This window comes from Staurois parvus, unplaced genomic scaffold (assembly GCF_062004578.1).
Source record: "Staurois parvus isolate SC_StPar_1 unplaced genomic scaffold, SC_StPar_1.0 ptg000303l, whole genome shotgun sequence".
NCBI classification, from domain to species: domain Eukaryota; kingdom Metazoa; phylum Chordata; class Amphibia; order Anura; family Ranidae; genus Staurois; species Staurois parvus.
The window spans coordinates 10,868,922-10,883,140 of record NW_028318099.1 but is presented as its reverse complement, the minus strand read 5'-3'; the positions used below and the strand labels follow the sequence as shown (position 1 = coordinate 10,883,140).

Below are 14,219 nucleotides of genomic sequence, written 5' to 3'. Positions count from 1 at the left end.
ACAATACATGGCGCAGTACAACAAAAACAGACAGCGTACGAGGGGTAAGAGGGCCCTACTCTTTCAAGCTTACAATCTAGGAGGGAGGGGGCAGTGGAACAATAGGAAGTGGCTGAGGGGGATGAAGTGGCTGAGGGGGATGAAGTGGTGGGAGGAATGAGGGAGAATGGCCATTAGGTGAGGGTGGGGTAGGCTTCCCTGAAGAGATGGGTTTTGAGGGAGCGCCTGAATGTGGGGAGGGAAGGCGACAGTCGAATGGATTGGGGCAGTGAGTTCCAGAGGATAGGGGAGGACCTGGAGAAGTCCTGCAGGTGTGCATGGGAGGAGGAGACCAGGGAGCAGGATAGAAGAAGGTCCTGTGAGGAGCGAAGGGTACGGGTAAGGTGGTACTTGGGGATCAGGTTGGTGAGGTAGTCAGGGGCAGTGTTATGAACGGCTTTGTAGGTCAGGATTAGAAGTTTAAATTTGATGCGTTGGGCAATCGGGAGCCAGTGGAGGTATGACTTATATTGCGCAAATGCTTAGAAATCCTGCTATGGCTTATTTAATGGGTATGTCTTATTTTCGGGGAAACTTGGTACATGGGACTGCAAACAGGCAGGAAGGTATATTTTTTGTGTAGAAGAGACATTGTATGTCTCTTCTGCAATAAAGAGCCTGCCCATTCGCAAATTTTTTATCTTTCAACTTTAATTCCACTTTAAAGTGGTCATAAAGCCTAAACATTTTTATCTTAATGCATTCCTTGCTACTAGAGAGAGTCAACTGCTATACAGAACTCCATTACGCAACTCTGAAAAGTTTTCCAGACTGAAACCAAAGATAAATAACTGAGTTCCATCTCTACAACATTATATCAATCCTGTGTAGCAGTTCACTTTCTGCAGTAGCTTTTGCGTTACCTTGTTGATGATGAGCACAGGAATCTCCATACAATTTATACAAAGTACAGATGGCTCTCTCAAATCATTTCTTCGTCAGCCCAGGTGCCCATAATAATGAATTGCTGGGTGTAAATGCACGCGAGTATATGTTGGTACTCCCCCGCCCCGCAGGCCAGAGTACTTGGTGTCATTCTTGACTCCAATCTATCCTTCCAGCCCCAAGTCCAATCTCTAACAAACTCATGCAGACTCCACCTCCACAACATCGCCAAAATCCGCACGTTCCTAACCCCAGAAACCACTAAACAGCTCATCCACTCCCTCATCATATCACGACTCGATTACTGCAACTCCCTCCTCACTGGCCTGCCTCGCCGCTGGCTATCCCCGCTTCAGTCGATCCTGAATATGGCAGCCAGACTCATCCACCTTACCAACCGCTCCGTTTCCGCCACCCCCCTCTGCCAATCCCTCCACTGGCTTCCGATTGCCCAACGGATCAAATTCAAAATCCTAACACTGACGTACAAAGCCGTCCACCATACTGCCCCAAATTACATCACTGACCTAATATCCAAGTACCACCCAGCACGCACACTCCGCTCCTCACAAGACCTCCTTCTCTCTAGTTCCCTGGTCTCCTCCTCCCATTCCCGCCTCCAGGTCTTCTCCAGGGCGTCACCCATCCTCTGGAACTCCCTGCCCCAACCCATCAGACTATCACCTACTCTCCTCTCCTTTAGGCGCACCCTGAAAACCCACCTCTTCTAACCCCCTGCTAATTCCCAACCTCCTCCACTCTTCCTACCACTCCATCCCCCACAGCTATCTCCTCCTGTACCACTATCCCCTCCCTCCTAGATTGTAAGCTCCAAGGAGCAGGGCCCTCGAACCCCTCGTGTATCACATTGTATTGTTATTGTACTGTCGCATGTTCTGTCTCCCATTGTAATGTACAGCGCTGAGCGAACTGTTGGCACTTTAAAAATACTGTATAATAATAATAATACTCGCATACAGCTGCACATAGCAAATGGATATATTCTCCAAAGGCAGTCTTTTTATGTTTGGGCAATAGGTCTGTATGTGTGGATTTACATAAGTACCTGTAAAACTCAGCTGTGTGGGCTAGCACGTAAAGCCAATGCGTTTCTAAGAGGAGCAGCATAGTGGCGCTTGAATCCCAACCACAGCACCACCTGCCTTGAGTTTACATGTTCTCCCTGTACCGGTGTGGGTTTCCTTTGGGTACTCCGGTTTCCTCCCACACTTCAAAGACATGCTGGTAGGGGGGTGGGGGGTTAATGGTGTGGGGTTGTTTTTCAGGGGTTGGCTTGGCCCCTTAGTTCTAGTGAAGAGAACTCTTAAGGTGTCAGCATACCAAGACATTTTGGACAATTTCATGCTCCCAACTTTGTGGGAACAGTTTGGGGATGGCCCCTTCCTGTCCCAACATGACTGCGCACCAGTGCACAAAGAAAGGTCCATAAAGACATGGATGAGCGAGTTTTGGGTGAAGGAACTTGACTGGCCTGCACAGAGTCCTGACCTCAACCCATTAGAACACCTTTGGGATGAATTAGAGCGAAGACTGTGAGCCAGGCCTTCTCGTCCGACATCAGTGCCTGACCTCACAAATGCACTTCTGGAAGAATGGTCAAACATTCCCATAGACACTCCTAAACCTTGTGGACAGCCTTCCCAGAAGAGTTGAAGCTGTTATAGCTGCAAAGGGTGGGACAACTCAATATTGAACCCTTCGGACTAAGACTGGGATGCCATTGAAATTCATGTGCGTGTAAAGGCAGGCGTCCCAATACTTTTGGCAATATAATGTATGTAAAGTGCTACGTAAAATTGAGAGCACTATGTAAGTACCTGTAATAAAGTAAATAAATAATATGGGTTGTCTGCAGCTCACTACAAGTACGAGTGTGTTTTTGGCCCAGATACTTTTGTATTTCAATGGTTTTTATTAATTTTAAACAGTATAAAACAGAGGCAACAGAGGCAACAAAACACGCCCACGCAGGGGCTATCAATTGCACCGATAGAAAATGCATAATAGAGCAGACAACGCTCTAATTCCAATAAGGCAAAACGTATGCCCGCGCAGGGGCTATCAATGGCACATAGGTTACAATAACATCAGTGAAACTCAGATTATCGCACCTAAAGACAGCTGTCCACTGTCACATCAAAACAAACAGAAAAGGAAAGAAGAAAAGCAGAGAAGAAAGAAAGAGAAAAAAGAAAAAAAAACAAAACAAAAAAAAACAAAACAAAAAAAAAACACACACCAAAGAGCAAGGGTCCATGAGCGCCAATACAAAACTCCTTCACCTCCCTACACTGGCAGGGGGGAGCGTGGGAAAGGCATATTGCAACCACGGCTCCCATATTGTCAAAAATTTATGTTGAGAGTCGTTGCATATACTCGACATCTGTTCATTGAGCATCATAGTAGTCATACGATCCCGCACCCCCTGAAAAATTACAATCGGACTCTTCCAGGCCTGGGCAATTGTCCTAGTGGCCGATAAAAACAAATAGGAAGCCAACCGCTGCTGACGAGCCAAGAGGCCCGGTATGGGGCAATGAAGCAAAGCATACCAAGCATCCCGGCGTATGGAGAGATGAAACAAAGTGAAAAGGAGGCCAAACACACGAGACCAAAAACGAACCAACCTCGGGCATGACCACCAGATATGCAGTACATCGCCACGATGGCCACAACCCCGAAAACATCGATCACTACAGGCAGGGTTAGCCTGGGCCAAACGAGCCGGCACCCAATACCAACGAAACAATACCTTATAGGCTGCTTCCAGCGTGGTCGTATTAAACGAACATTTAGCTATGAGTGACCAGGCTTTATGCCAGTCCTCCGGATCCACAGCCACTCCCAGGTCGCGTTCCCACTGAACTACATATGAAAGAGAAGTGTGCGACGAGCATCTGTTCAAAGCTGCGTAAAGAAGGGAGATAAGGCCCGGGGCGCCCGGACGCTGTTGGCAAAGCCGTTCAAAGGCAGATTTCTGATATGGGAAAGCAGAAGTGGCCCTCAGCGAGAGCAGCCAGTGCCGCAATTGAAGGTACCGAAAAAATTCCGCTGGGGGAACATCCCGAGACTCCCGGAGGACATTCCAGGTGGGAAAGGACCGAAAAATCAAAAAGTGTTGCACCTGTGAGAAACCATGAGCCACCCACCAAGAAAATGCCCTCGGGTGATCTAGACCCGGCGGGAAAAGAGGATTATTAACGATTGGAAGCAAGGGCAAGAAAGGCGACATCAGACCACTGGAGTAACGTACCGAGTCCCAGACTCGTAGGCCATGGAGCAACATCGGACTCAGCACCGTAGGGCGCAGGGCAGGGGGAAGCCATAGAAGTGTCGATAGTGCGATAGGGGCACAATTAGGTAGTTCCAGCAGGACCCAGAGAGGAACGTCGGAGGAAGCGTGCAACATAGACAGCGGGGCAATTTGGCTCGCCTGATAATACTTAGTTACATTGGGTACCCCAAGACCACCTTGGAGTCTATGAGCAAAGAGCGTATTTCTAGAAACTCTGGGATGCTTATTGGCCCAGATAAAACGCATAAACTTCGCCTGAAGCAACCGAAGAAAATGAGGGGGAACCCGCACTGGGAGGGTGCGAAAATAATATAACAATTTCGGCAAGATAGTCATTTTCACTGAGTGAACCCGTCCTATCCAAGACAGGTGCGGAAATTGCCAGGAATGCATAAGAGAAGATAAGGAGCTAAGCAAAGGATAATAATTTGCAGCAAAAAGGGAGTCATAGGTGGGGGTCAAGCGAATGCCCAAGTATTCAAGAGAAGAGGAAGCCCACCGGTAAGGGAAATGGGATTGTAGGCGTGAAACCAAATCTGAAGCCAAAGTAATATTGAGAGCAACGGTTTTATCCAAATTAATACGTAGACCCGAGATCAAGGAAAAGCGCTCAAGAACCCGTTGCAAATTAGGAAGCGTCGTCAGAGGATTAGTAAGGGTCAAGAGGGCATCGTCCGCAAAGAGGCTCAGCTTAAACTCCTGTCCCGCGTATGGAACCCCCGATACATTGCAGTCGGTCCGGAGCGCTAAAGCCAGTGGCTCAAGCGCCAGGACAAAGAGTGCCGGGGACAGTGGGCAGCCCTGCCTCGTCCCTCGCCCAACAGGAAAGGGATCCGAGAAATATCCAGCGTATTTAACGGAAGCCGAAGGAAAGGAATACAAGGCTTGAATCCATGAGAGAATAGAATCCCCAAAACCCCAGCGAGACAGCACAAACCGCAGATATTCCCAGGATAGAGAATCAAAAGCTTTATATATGTCCAAGGACAGTAAGAATCCTGGGATTTTCCGTTGTTGCAGAAAATGTATAAGATGGACCACCTTACGGACGTTATCACCCGCCTGCCTCCCGGGGACGAACCCTACTTGGTCCCTGTGGACCAGGCTACACAAATATTTATTGATGCGAAAACTAAGGATCTTGCCCAATATTTTCAAGTCTTCATTAAGAAGAGAGATGGGCCGGAAGGCTTGCGGTTCCTGGACATCATCGGTCGTCTTAGGAATCATAGAGATATGTGCCCTAAGTGCGTCCGGAGAGGGCAAGGAGCCCTGTCGTAACTCATTAAAGTAGGCAGCTAAAAAGGGTGCCAAAAGGGCTGAGAATTTTTTATAATAGAGACCGGAGAAGCCGTCTGGACCTGGGGCCGCGGTGGATCGTAAAGATTTGATTGCTTGTAGCACTTCCGGTACGGTGACACCTGCGTTGAGGGCCGCCTGTGCTGCCTCGGTTAATCCAGGAAGATGGAGGTCCTGAAAGAATGCCTCTGCCTGGGCCACAGGGAAGGGATCTGGGGCAGCATAGAGGCGCAAAAGGAAGTCCGAGAATCGGGAAACAATCTGCTGGGGATTAGAAGTACAGCCACCCGTGGAAAGTCGAAGCCGAATCGGTTTATGGGGTTTCCCCACAGAATTTAGTTTCCTGGCTAGCATGGGACCGGGCTTATTAGCACACGAATAGAATTTATGTTTGGTCCAACGCAAGGCCCGTTCCGCCTCCGAAGAGGCAAGGAGGTCCAATTCTGTCGCCAGAGCGTCCCGAGCGCGTTTATGGGCCACGGATGGAGATGACTTCCAACGCGCATCCGCAGAGGCCAGGAGAGAATGAAGCTCCGAGAGTCGACGTTCCCGCTCCCGCTTCCGGACCGCAGCCAGCTGTATAACATGACCCCGCACCGTGGCCTTATGCGCTTCCCATAGGGGCACTGCTGAAGAGACCGATCCCGAGTTTTCCGTAAAGTATGTCCGTAAGAAGAATTCTATTTCTTGGCAGGTAGCCTGAGTGGTCAGTAAAGAGTCATTGATGCGCCAATGAAAAGGGCGTCGTTCTGACCCAGAAAGGGCAAGGAGGAGTACCAAAGGATCATGGTCTGACCAGGGTGAGGAGGGAATAGTTATCCGCCGGACCGAGGGGAGTTGCTGGACCTGCATGAATATATGATCAATTCTACAAAAACTGTCATGAGGGTTAGAATAGAACGTAAAGTCGCGTTCAGTTGGATGAAGTTCCCTCCAGACGTCCGCTAACCCCGCTGTCCGCAAAAGAGAGCGCATACGTGCCTCCAGCACCAAGTCATGAGAGGGGGTCGCTCCTTGTGCGTAGCGCCTATCCAGTGTGGAATCCAAGGTAACATTCGAATCCCCCATAACAAGAAGAAGACCCTTAGAGTGTCGAGAAATAATGGTGCAAAGATGTGAAAAGAATTTATGCTGGAAACGGTTAGGCGCGTAGTAAGAGACAAAGGTAACCTCCTGGTCCCAGAGGGTGCCTTGCAGAAGCAAATACCTGCCCGTGGGGTCCGCTATATTCCGAGCACAGACAAAGGGGAGATTGCGTTTAAAAGCTATCAGAACACCCCGACGCTTCTCAGGAGCCGAGGCCGTGTAAAAGATGGGATAGTGAGGTGAAAGATAACGCGGAGCGGAGGACTGAGAAAACCTGGTCTCCTGTAGACATACCACATCAATTTGTTGTGACTTGAGATGATGAAAAACTTTAGCCCGCTTCTGAGGCGAATTGAAGCCTTGAACATTATGTGAATATATTTTCAAAAGGGGTGAGGCCATGGCGGTATCAACGCAACACGCTCAGCAGAAAAAAGCCCAAAGCAGCCAGCAATTTCCACTCCCAATGGCGATCGGACCATGGCGTCCCGGAACCCTGCAGAAAACAAAAACAAAAAAAAACAGAGAAAAAGAGAAGAACAAAGAAAGAAAAAAGGAAAAAGACACAAAAAGTATACACAACAGTGCAATCGTGTCACACCAATGGTGACGTGCATCCTACACATGAAGGATACAGTTAGGGGTAACTCTACCACCGGACAAATGGCTGCAAATGGAAACATCAAAACAGAAGCCCTCAGGGGGCAAAAAGGCAATGTACATAATAGAATATAGTAAATCTTAATAAACTAAAAGTCCCAGGAGCAGGAACCTCCGCGACAACCTCCCCATAGAAACCCGGAGAACCACAGGGGCCAACCCCCCTCCACCCAACCAGGCCCACCGGGTCAACCTCCCACCCCGGAGCCCAAGGGAACCATCACCCAATGCCACAAACGTAGACCCAAGCACCATCACATGGACCCAAAACAGGCTGCGGCAGCAAAAAGTCCCGATTCCTAAGTCCAGGAAGAGACCCCCCCCAACCCGGGATGAAACCCAAAAGGGCAAGCCGGAGCAGTCTCAACCTAGAATGTTGACAAACCGGGGAGGCCCTAAGGGCCAAACTCACGATCTCGTCAGGGTAGTCCCTCGGTGAGACAATATGTGGGAGTTCCAAGGCGCATCTTCAGCCTGGAGAAGAACAGGAAGGACTTGATCGCGAAGGGGTCTGAGGGAGAGCCCCCCTCCTGGTGGACGACCGCTCCCAGATGCGGCCCAGAGCGGGCGGCCTTGCCGAGGATCCAGATGAATGAGCCGGGCTCCGATCAGCAGCTTCCGGCGAGAGAAGATGTAGAGATTCCAAGAGAGAATGGGCCTCCTCCGGCGTAGCCACAGAATGACTGCGGCCCTGGTAGGTGAAGGTGAGGCGGAACGGAAAGCCCCAAGCATATTTAATTCTGTGTTTCACCAGGACCGAAGTGAAGGGCTTCAACTGGCGTCGCTTCTGGAGAGTGGTCTGAGAGAGGTCTGCGAAAAGCTGGTAGCGGTGCCCCTGGAAGCTAAGATCAGGGTTATTTCTGGCCGCCAAGAGGATAGTTTCCTTAGTGCGGTAATAAGTAAACTTGATGATAATGTCCCTCGGGGGCCCATCCGGTCGTCTGGGGCCCAAAGAACGATGTATGCGGTCAAATTCGAGCCGGTCAATGGGAATAGCGGGTGTCAGCTCCTGAAACAGAGCAGTAGCAGTGGAGGTAAGATCCGTGACCGTTTCCGGAATACCCCTTAACCGCAAATTGCCACGGCGGGAACGGTTTTCGAAATCCTCAAGCCGCAGTAGTGCGTCCGCCAATTCCTTCTTAAGGTCGCACAGGTCCTGTTCGTGATTTTCAATGACCGTGGCAGCAGCGTCCATTTTATCTTCGAGATCATTCGTCCGATTGCCCAAATCCCGAATTTCCCGCGAAAGACGGTCGGCCAGCTTGGAGGTAGCGGAGGACAATTCTGATTGCAACATAGTTTTAAAGCGGCGCAGGAGCTCGGCATCCCGCAGGGATGGAATGTGCGACTGCCGGGATGGCTCGGGATCCAGGTCCTCCCCACTGCCAGGATCCATCTCACCTGCAGGTAGTGATGGCAGGGGACCCAAACTTGCAGCCAGGGCTTCAGCTGTTGTCCCGGGCGAAAACCGCGAATCCGCGGCCGGGGTCCTGGAAGCCTCCGGCGGCCGGCCCAAAATCGAGGCCGCGGCTTCACCCGCGATCTCCGGCGGGTAGGCCGCAACCTCCCGAACGGTCCGTCGGACACTGGAGGTGCGGGCAGCCGGGGTTTTTTTCCCCATCAGGGTGCTAGAAGGACAGGGGGACAGGTAGGAAGCGGAGGGACCCCCCCTGAGGGTCAGAAATCGGCCGATTTGTCCGGTGGCCGAGACAGTGAATTAATAGGCAGCCATCCTGGCTGGCCCAGATACTTTTAATATAGCAGCACCTGAATAATGCACAAACCGCAATCCCATTGAAGTCCCATTAAATGTAGCCAATTGAGTGCTGATATGTGAACTGTCACCACTGAAATACCGTATATACTCGAGTATAAGCCGAGTTTTTCAGCACATTTTTTGTGCTGAAAAACGGCCCCCCTCGGCTTATACTCGAGTCAACATCTGCTTCTCAAATAGTGGGGCGTGCCCCCCAGGGGGGGCGCGAGGCTCCGTCAAGGGGGGCGCGTACAGGGGTGGGCAGAGGGCTGCTGTCTCTTACCTGGCTCCCACGATGATCCATCCAGGAAGCGCTGCTCCTTCCGTCACTCCGGCCACTCCCTCACTCCTGCCGCTCGGCTCCGCCTCCTCACCGGTGATTGGCCTCAAGAACTGTAGCTCAGGAAAGGTACACAGGCGGCCAATCACGGGCGAGGAGGCGGAGCCGGGCGGACCCGCGAAAATCGAGTTAGGGAAAAGCCGGTAAGTGTGCAGTACAGAGGTGCTGCTGCAACCACATATGCTGGCTGCAGCAGCACCATACTGCAACAGGGGTCAGCAAGTGTCATCGGTGTCAGTGGGAGGTATAGTGCCGCATCATTGGTGTCACTGATACTAATGATGGGGCATTATTGATCCCACTGACACCAACGATGGGGCACTATTCCTCCCACTGACACCAACGATGGGGCACTATTCCTCCCACTGACACCAATGATGGGGCACTATTCCTCCCACTGACACCAACGATGGGGCACTATTCCTCCCACTGACACCAATGATGGGGCACTATTCCTCCCACTGACACCAATGATGGGGCACTATTCTTCCCACTGACACCAATGATGGGGCACTATTCTTCCCACTGACACCAATGATGGGGCACTATTCCTCCCACTGATACTAATGATGGGGCATTATTCCTCCCACTGACACCAACGATGGGGCACTATTCCTCCCAGTGATACCAATCATGGTGCACTATTCCTCCCACTGACACCAACGATGGGGCACTATTCCTCCCACTGACACCAACGATGGGGCACTATTCCTCCCACTGACACCAACGATGGGGCACTATTCCTCCCACTGACACCAACGATGGGGCACTATTCCTCCCACTGACACCAACGATGGGGCACTATTCCTCCCACTGACACCAACGATGGGGCACTATTCCTCCCACTGACACCAACGATGGGGCACTATTCCTCCCACTGATACTAATGATGGGGCATTATTCCTCCCACTGACACCAACGATGGGGCACTATTCCTCCCAGTGATACCAACGATGGGGCACTATTCCTCCCAGTGATACCAATGATGGGGCACTATTCCTCCCAGTGACACCAATGATGGGGCACTATTCCTCCCACTGACACCAATGATGGGGCACTATTCCTCCCACTGACACCAATGATGGGGCACTATTCCTCCCACTGATACCAATGATGGGGCACTATTCCTCCCACTGATACCAATGATGGGGCACTATTCCTCCCCTTATTTTTTACATTGACTAGTAGGTGCCTCATTTCCCACCCTCGGCTTATACTCGAGTCAATAGTTTTTCCCAGTTTTTTGTGGTAAAATTTGGTACCTCGGCTTATATTCAGGTCGAGTATATACGGTACATCAGATTCGACTTGTTGAGCATTTTGATGCTGTGAGCTACAAAACACTTAGGTGTGAATCAGGGCTGCATTTACACAGAGTAATTTTGTTTGTTTTTGCTTACATATACAAGCATATTTCAAGAGTTTAATGTGTATTGAAGCTTTCTGTAGTCAACGGAAAGCACTAGGGGGGAAGAGACCAGTTCTTACGGCCCATATCACACTAAAGCGCGCCTTTTGACAAACATGTATAAAAAGTATTCCCCTATAAATCCCATGTAATCTTTCACACTGCTGAGATGCATTTTGAAAAGTCCTGCATGCTGTATCTTTGTTGCACTCTTCAAATGCACACCAAAAACGCACTTTACATTGTAAGTCAATGGGAACACATCAAAAGTACATGTTTTTGGTGTTTTGTTTTTTTTTTGTTTGTTTTTTTTTTAGTCACATGTCCTTGTTTCACAGGTGCATGCTGAGAGTCAGGAACCCAGAAAGTGCACCAAAAAAAGCATTAAAAGTACATTAAAGCTACATACTGCGTGTAAAAGAGCACCAGAGTAAAATGGGTCTGCAGGCTAAAAAAAACACCTTAAAGAATATCTGATTCATATGTTTTCAGGCATTTCCTTTATAGTCTATGGGAGCAAAAACACCAATCCTGCCTCACAAGTATCTGATGTAGCGTTTGGAGCATCAGGCATGGAGAAACAGGTAACAGAGCGCTCATATGTGAACAGCCACCACTGACATGGACATTGGCACTTCCCAGTACAAAGCAGTCAGGTGTGAATGGTGGCTTAGGCCTTATGCCTAGTAAACAAGATCAGAAAAGCGGACGAAAAATACCGCTTTTGAAGCGATTGTATAATAATCTGATCATTCGAACACAGCTTTCATGTGAAATTATCTGAAGGGACAAGCACAAAAATGTTTCTTGGACAATACCAGAACACATGATTTTTGTTTAATCAGTACAGTATTCATCCAAAAAATAAATAAATTACAAGACCACGCATGCTCAGAAATGAAAGAATACATTACATCACTTCCAAAATTGTATTCTGTCGTCAAAGAATTTTCGTACTTTAGTAACCTCTTTACTTTTGATACAGGGTGCAGCAACATAACTTCCTTTTTTCAAAACGCAATAAAACCCATTTTATGAATCAGAATTGTTTTTATTGTCTTTAGTAATGTAGGTACATATCTAAAGTTCTGTTTTACACAGTTTTGAAAATCATATCAGGTAGGTGACGCCCCCCATTGTCCATACACTGAATAAGCCGATTTCTGGCGTTTTTCATGACCCTTACCACATAGCAGTGGGTATGTTGGCAATTTCTGCGCGGATGTTGGTCTTCAGGTCTTGTAGGGTCCTTGGACAGTTTACATAAACACGGGATTTCAAAAAACCCCACAAAAAAAAGTCGCAAAGGGCCAAATCGGGGGGGCGGGCTGGCCACTCCAAATCGCCCCTTATTGAGATGAGGCGCTCTGGAAAGTGTTCCCTTAAAACAGCCATTGATGCTCTTGAAGTGTGAGCCGTTGCTCCGTCCTGTTGGAACCAAATGTCCCCTAAGTCTAATTCATCAAGTCGTGGAAAAACAAATTCCTCCAACATGTTCACATACCGGTCTGAATTCACTTATTCAGTGTATGGACAATGGGGGGCGTCACCTACCTTATATAACTGTGTAAAACAGAACTTTAGCTATGTACCTACATTATTAAAGACAATAAAAACAATTCTGATTCATAAAATGGGTTTTATTGCGTTTTGAAAAAAGGATGTTATGTTGCTGCACCCTGTATAAGACTAGCATGCAAAAAGAGGACAATCGTTTGTCGGATATTCTCATCATGTACGAGGCTTAATGCACAGCGCTGTTACAGGTGATTGGATATTTTTTTTAGCCTGTAAACAAAGCCTCTATGTCCACAGGCGTTTACAGGTGTATTAGAAGAGACGCATTTACAGAAACAAAAAAAACAACATTGAGGCTAGGTTCGCATTGATGCAGTGCGGGGAACCACGTGATTCCGGTAGGAATCACACCATATTCCTGTTCCATTCACGAAGCATTTCTTTGCAATGCAATTTGAGCCCATTCAATTTGTATGGCTTAAATCGCAACTTACCCGCAGGAAAAACCTTTTCTTGCCGCACTGGAATCTAATCACACAGGAGTTCACACCCATGTGATCCGATTCAGCCAATTGCAGTCTGTTTTGCGAACTGATTTTGGGGTGTCGTTAACCTAACATTGTCACCTGCAGCGGTTGTCATGAATAGAGTGCGATTGTGATGCGGTGTTGGAAACGCACGGGAATCGCTGTGAATCCTGCACTGCATCAGTATGAACCGGGGCTGAAGGTGAACTCACACGGCTTGTGAGTTAAAAGAACTGGAGCGATTCAGGGCACCGCAACGTCCGTTTTGTTTTATATCAGCTTTATATGAAGTGTACAAAACGTACACTTCATTCGCTGCAATGTTGAGTGGTGTGATGCGACTGACATTGCAGTGCGATTCGGGCCAGAGTGCTGCAATAAAATGCAGCATATACGCATTTTATTTCAGCTCTAGGCTGCTTTGCGGTGTGAATGGGACACATGGGAAACAATTGTTTCCCGTGTATCCCTGCGGTCAAACGCCTGTCAGTGCATGTAATGTGAATTGGCCCTGCATGTACATTCAGGAGAGGAGCTGAAGAGAAAGGAGGAGGAAGAAAATAAAAGTGCAAGCCAACACCTACGCGTCTAAATGCATCCAAACACCAGATGTGTTTCTGCGTATTTGAGCATTCATACATTCCAATGGCCACAATAGAAGAATATTCTGGCCAATGGAATCCATTAGCTCTCTGCCGCTCCTGGACGCATGTGTAATACGCAGCTTTCCTCCTGCCATGAATTCTGGCGTTCTGAAGGGCTAAACCTCCAGAGTGACCATTGCTTCCTCCTCAAGTAATAAACACCTGACAGAGCTTCTTCTACCTACAACCACAATACACCTGGGTCTGCCAGTGACCTCTGACCCCGGAACTCACCAGTCCAGAGCCCCCTTGTTATGCTGGGTCAGAGCCCCTGTCAGGGTCCGGGTGGACAGCTTGATATTCACGGTGAACGGGATCATGTCCGGGCCAGGCGCCAGCACTACGAGATATTAGATGACAGCAGCTGCCATATCACCACCCCACTTCCTCCAATGTGCCGGAGACAAGTACTTCCGGGCAGAAGTACAGTCATCAGCAGCAGCATTCGGCGGCCATGTTTAGTGAGGGAGCTGTGGGCAGCTGTGAGGAAGAAGAGAAAAAGAACGTGTTTTCCTGTTCTAATAGATCCTATACTTGCCGTATTTGTCTGCTAAATCATTTGTTTCATGAATTATGGTTACGATCATGTTTTTCATGAGGGGGATTTTGCAATTTTTTTTTTATGTTTATCTTTCATATTATTGAACGTTTATATTTTCTTTCAGAACCCTATTATGTCTGGTCTAGGGTTCTGGATATATTGGGTAGGCAATGTTAAAAAAAACAAAGCGGAAAAAAATA

General features: G+C 48.7%; 1 protein-coding gene across 2 annotated transcripts in view; it reads right to left on the bottom strand.

Annotated features, from left to right (window-relative positions):
• The window catches only part of WDR11 (WD repeat domain 11), a 131,841-nt gene extending 117,961 nt beyond the window's left edge, over positions 1-13,880 (bottom strand). For both annotated transcript variants that reach the window (XM_089683226.1, XM_089683228.1), the window contains exon 1: positions 13,713-13,880. In XM_089683226.1, coding sequence (XP_089539352.1) covers positions 13,713-13,798 — 86 coding nt within the window. In that variant the 5' untranslated portion in view covers positions 13,799-13,880. The remainder of the gene's footprint in view (positions 1-13,712) is intronic.
• Between the last annotated feature and the right edge of the window lie 339 nt (positions 13,881-14,219).